The sequence below is a fragment of the Neoarius graeffei genome, chromosome 3 (genome assembly GCF_027579695.1).
Source record: "Neoarius graeffei isolate fNeoGra1 chromosome 3, fNeoGra1.pri, whole genome shotgun sequence".
Classification (NCBI taxonomy): Eukaryota; Metazoa; Chordata; class Actinopteri; order Siluriformes; family Ariidae; genus Neoarius; species Neoarius graeffei.
In genome coordinates, this window is record NC_083571.1 from 2,183,704 (window position 1) to 2,188,342 (window position 4,639).

Below are 4,639 nucleotides of genomic sequence, written 5' to 3' on the forward strand. Positions count from 1 at the left end.
CAGAATTTTGGACCCCACTGTAAATCTCTGGGAAAAGCTAAATACTGAGCTAAACTTTTGATTTCTCATGGAGGATGCAAAAAAAAAAAACCTCTACAACATTAGACAGCTGCTCATGTTAAAAAGTATTTATTTATTTATTTATTTATTTATTTCTCATCTCATTATCTGTAGCCGCTTTATCCTGTTCTACAGGGTCGCAGGCGAGCTGGATCCTATCCCAGCTGACTACGGGTGAAAGGCGGGGTTCACCCTGGACAAGTCGCCAGGTCATCACAGGGCTGACACATAGACACAGACAACCATTCACACTCACATTCACACCTACGCTCAATTTAGAGTCACCAGTTAACCTAACCTGCATGTCTTTGGACTGTGGGGGAAACCGGAGCACCCGGAGGAAACCCACGCGGACACGGGGAGAACATGCAAACTCCACACAGAAAGACCCTCGCCGTTTAAAACATATTTTAAAACATTATTCATTATTTGCAGTGTACTGAAGGCTTTGCTTTGTCCATGTTTTCTCCTCTTCTTCTTCAAACTGGTAAAAGTTTCCAAAATATATTTTAAAAACAATTACAAATAATCAAAAATGCTACTGTGTACTGATTTTAATATTTATGTATTATTAATTTTGTCTTGTTTTTTTTTCCCTAAAATTTGTAAATGTTTAAATAATGTTGTTTTAAATGTTCATAGTTTTTTAATCACCTTTTATTTATTTACTTTCAACAACAACATCAAGTTTAATTTATATTTCACTTTTCACAAACTCAATGATGCTTTACAGAGTACCGGTGCGACCAGAAAAACAAAACAGAGCCACAAACAAATCAATCCCATGAAGACACGACAGACAGAGACACAGACAGAGAAATCACAGTTAATACGAGAATAAAAACAGCAGATGAGCTCAAAGTATCGTCTATACATTTGAAAGTCTTAAATACTTTTCCTCCACATTCTCTATGAAGCTGTAAATGTTTAAATCGTCATTTTCAGTGTTTATAGTTTATATATTTCTCACATCGCCATTGTTTTTTTGTTTTGCTTCTTTCCTTCTAAAAGTTGTCAATGTTTAATCTTCAATTCCTTTTTCATTTGTCGCTATTCCTTTATTCATATATTGATTCTTTCTTTTCCTGGCGGTGAGCTGAACAGCTCCGGCGTCCACGGTTCGAGGAACAGGACAGTCATGTCCAAGCTAACAGTGATTACTGAACAGGAATAAAAACTGATAAAGTCTAATCCAGGATTGTGGGTCATTTATAAAACTTGTAGTAAAGTTCTGTGTGAACGTTTCTGTCAACCAAACTTTTTAGAAATGTTCATTTTTCATCCTAATCGCCGTTGTGTGTCACTCCCAAACAAAAGTGTTTTTAATAAAGACTCCGACGCGCTTCTATAATGAATACATCCGCAGTTTTACCTCCACAGTACGGTCCAGATATCAAAGTGCACTAAGTAAGGCAGGGTATATGATCTGAAGTCGATCGAGTCGAGGTTTACATTAGTTAGTCTTCTTATGTGTAAATTTACCCACAGGTAGCATACGAAAAAAAAAATCTTGCGTAAATGCTCATATGAACGATTTATAAATAAAGCTGTTCATATCCAGTTGGATAAATGAGTCGCAGTGAGAAATAAAGCTGTGGTCTGGACAGATGAAGAACTCGGTGCATGCTAATGACAGCTAATCCGAAAAATCATCGCTAATCAAAGCTAAAGGAACGTAACTCGCGTGTTCCACACACTGGAGTTCTGCATTCTGGTTTCATGGACAGCAGCTAGTCTTTGTAAATTAGCATTATTGAAAGAATTTGTAGCATTAGAGCCCTGCGATGACCTGGCGACTTGTCCAGGGTGAACCTCGCCTTTCGCCCGTAGTCAGCTGGGATAGGCTCCAGCTCGCCTGCGACCCTGTAGAACAGGATAAAGTGGCTACAGATAATGGATGGATGGATGGATGTAGCATTGGTTTCTCAAAGATTGCATCATTTCAGCTAAAAGCAATGCCCTTAGTTGAGTTGTAAGAAAAATGCCCATAAACTATCGACCCTTTGGAAACGTTTCCAGTCCTGGCAGCACGTTTAGATTTGTAAGTTATCTTGGTAAGATGTGCACAGACACAATCACTCTCTTATCAATGACTGAGGAGTCTTTCCGCCTCTCGCTGAACCTGCTAGCTAGCGTGCTGTTAGGAGTGCTGTCCTTCTGTCCAGGACTGATAAACTGTTTCAACACACCTTTAGCTCGTTTCCTGAAGTGTTTCCCGACGACCACATACAAGAACGGGTTAATGGCACTGTCAGCGTATGCCAGGTATGTGGAGCACTGCTCGCTAATGTCTAAGACATGCGCAAATAAACATCCTCTGGGCGTGATCTGATAATAATCCAGTGTATCCAGCAGGCGTACGACCTGGTGTGGTGTCCAGCAGAACAGAAACACAGCCAGAACCGTTAGCACGAGATGCGTGGCCCGTTTTTCTGTCCGGACTCCAGGGATGAACCTGAAATTGCTGTCATTGAGAGCTTTAACGATGTGATAAGTGCAGAACACAATGATTGGTAAAGGTATCGCAAATCCCAGCACGATGCTACTCAGGTTTCTCTGGACCTTCCATCCAGGATGAGGGAACACCAAGTAGCACGCATGGATACCAAGCTGTGGAAAGTAGTGTACTTCACGGAAGATTAACGTCGGAATACTAACCAGGAATCCAAAAATCCAAATTCCCAAGCAGATCCGCTTGGCCCAGGATGACTGTCTCAGCCTGCTGCGGCTCATTGTTCTGGCAAGCGCCAAATAACGATCCACGCTGACCAGAACCAGGAAGAGGATGCTGCAGAAATAGTTCATGGAAATGGCCGTGTTGATGAGCTTGCAAAGCCTCTGTCCGAAGCTCCACTCGTAATCCTGAGCGATGGTCACAGTCCAGAAGGGAAGACACAGAACCATGACCAGGTTGGCCAACGCCAGGTTCCCCAGGTACACGTCAGGCACAGAGCACGGGTTCCTCTGCAGGCAGAACACCGACAGCACTAAACCGTTCCCCAGCAGCCCCAAGATGCTGATTACTGATAACCACAAAGGCTGAAGGGATGAGATCCAATCCCACGCCGTGTGGTAGGTGCAGTTATCCACGTGCAACTCCATGAGTGACAAGTTCAACTCCATCATAGATCTAAACACAAATAAAACTTTTTACATGTTAAATATTGTTTATGACGTTTCAGCATTGAACCAGATTCAGAATTAATAATAAAACTCTGGAATATTTTCATCTTGAACAGGAGTTTTAATTTCACGACAAAATGTTTGGTCAAAACATCGATATGGTACTGAGATCACGACAAACTCGACAGTAAATTCGACTGAGTTCTACAGCAGCGACCCGCGCTGCCGTCACACACTCATCCCTCCTGTTCTCTTTATTTAAGTCATTCTGACACTTTTCAGTGTGTAATTGAATTCTTTGAACATTTTGTCGTTTATTTATTTTATTTCTTTCCTGATTCTTGACTGCATTTAGAAATACAGGACTTAAAAAGATCTTGTTCATGATATTTAAAAAAAAAAAGGAGTTTATAGTTTATTTAAACGTGTCCCTGTGTGTTTGTGCACTTTACTCAAAATTTGTAGGATTATTTTATTGTCATGTTTTTGTTGATTGTTTGTTTGTTTGTTTGTTTGTTTGTTTGTTTGTTTAAATTGGGAAAAATGGACTAAAATCTTATAAATTGTTCATGGTATATATTTTTTGCTTGCCAAAGTTCATTTATCTATCTGTTTGTTTGTTTGTTTGTTTGTTTGTTTGTTTGTTTGTTTGTTTGTGTCAATGAACAAAATCTTCAGCAAAAGTATGTAATGCAAATATTGTTATTCTCTTTTGAACCATCCACATTTCTCTCTCCACTTAACCCTTGAAGAACCAACGTTCTAGTTTGAAGGACACACACACACACACACACACACACAGACACTACACAAACACACACACACACACACACACACACACACACACACACACACACACAGACACTACACAAACACACACACACTCACTCACACAGACACACACACACACACACGCGCGCACTACACAAACACACACTACACAGACACACACACACTACACAAACACACACTTCACTCACTCACTCACACACACACACACACACTCACGCGCACACACACTACACAGGCACTACACAAACACACACACACAACACACACTACACACAGACACTACACAAACACACACTCACTCATTCACACACAGACACACACTCTCACACACACACACACACACACACACACACACACACACTACACAAACACACACACTACACACACACACACAACACACACACTCACTCACACACACACACACAGACACTACACAAACACACACACACAGACACTACACACACAGACACACACAACACACACACACACACACACACACACACACACACACACACACACAACACTCACTCACTCACTCACTCACACACACACACTACACACAGACACTACACAAACACACACTCACTCACTCACACACACACTACACACGGACACTACACAAACACACACACACACACACACACAGACACTACACAAACACACA

At 41.2% G+C, this 4,639-nt stretch overlaps 1 protein-coding gene across 1 annotated transcript; it reads right to left on the bottom strand.

Annotated features, from left to right (window-relative positions):
* Nucleotides 1-2,106: 2,106 nt before the first annotated feature.
* Nucleotides 2,107-3,186, bottom strand: si:dkey-63b1.1 (B2 bradykinin receptor). The gene has a single exon (XM_060915752.1). It carries the CDS (start codon nucleotides 3,184-3,186, stop codon nucleotides 2,107-2,109), a length of 1,080 nt encoding a protein of 359 aa, XP_060771735.1.
* Nucleotides 3,187-4,639: the final 1,453 nt, after the last annotated feature.

Excerpts from the sequence above, each read along its gene's own strand:
- si:dkey-63b1.1 (XM_060915752.1), bottom strand. The coding sequence starts at position 3,186 with ATGATGGAGTTGAACTTGTCACTCATGGAGTTGCACGTGGATAACTGC.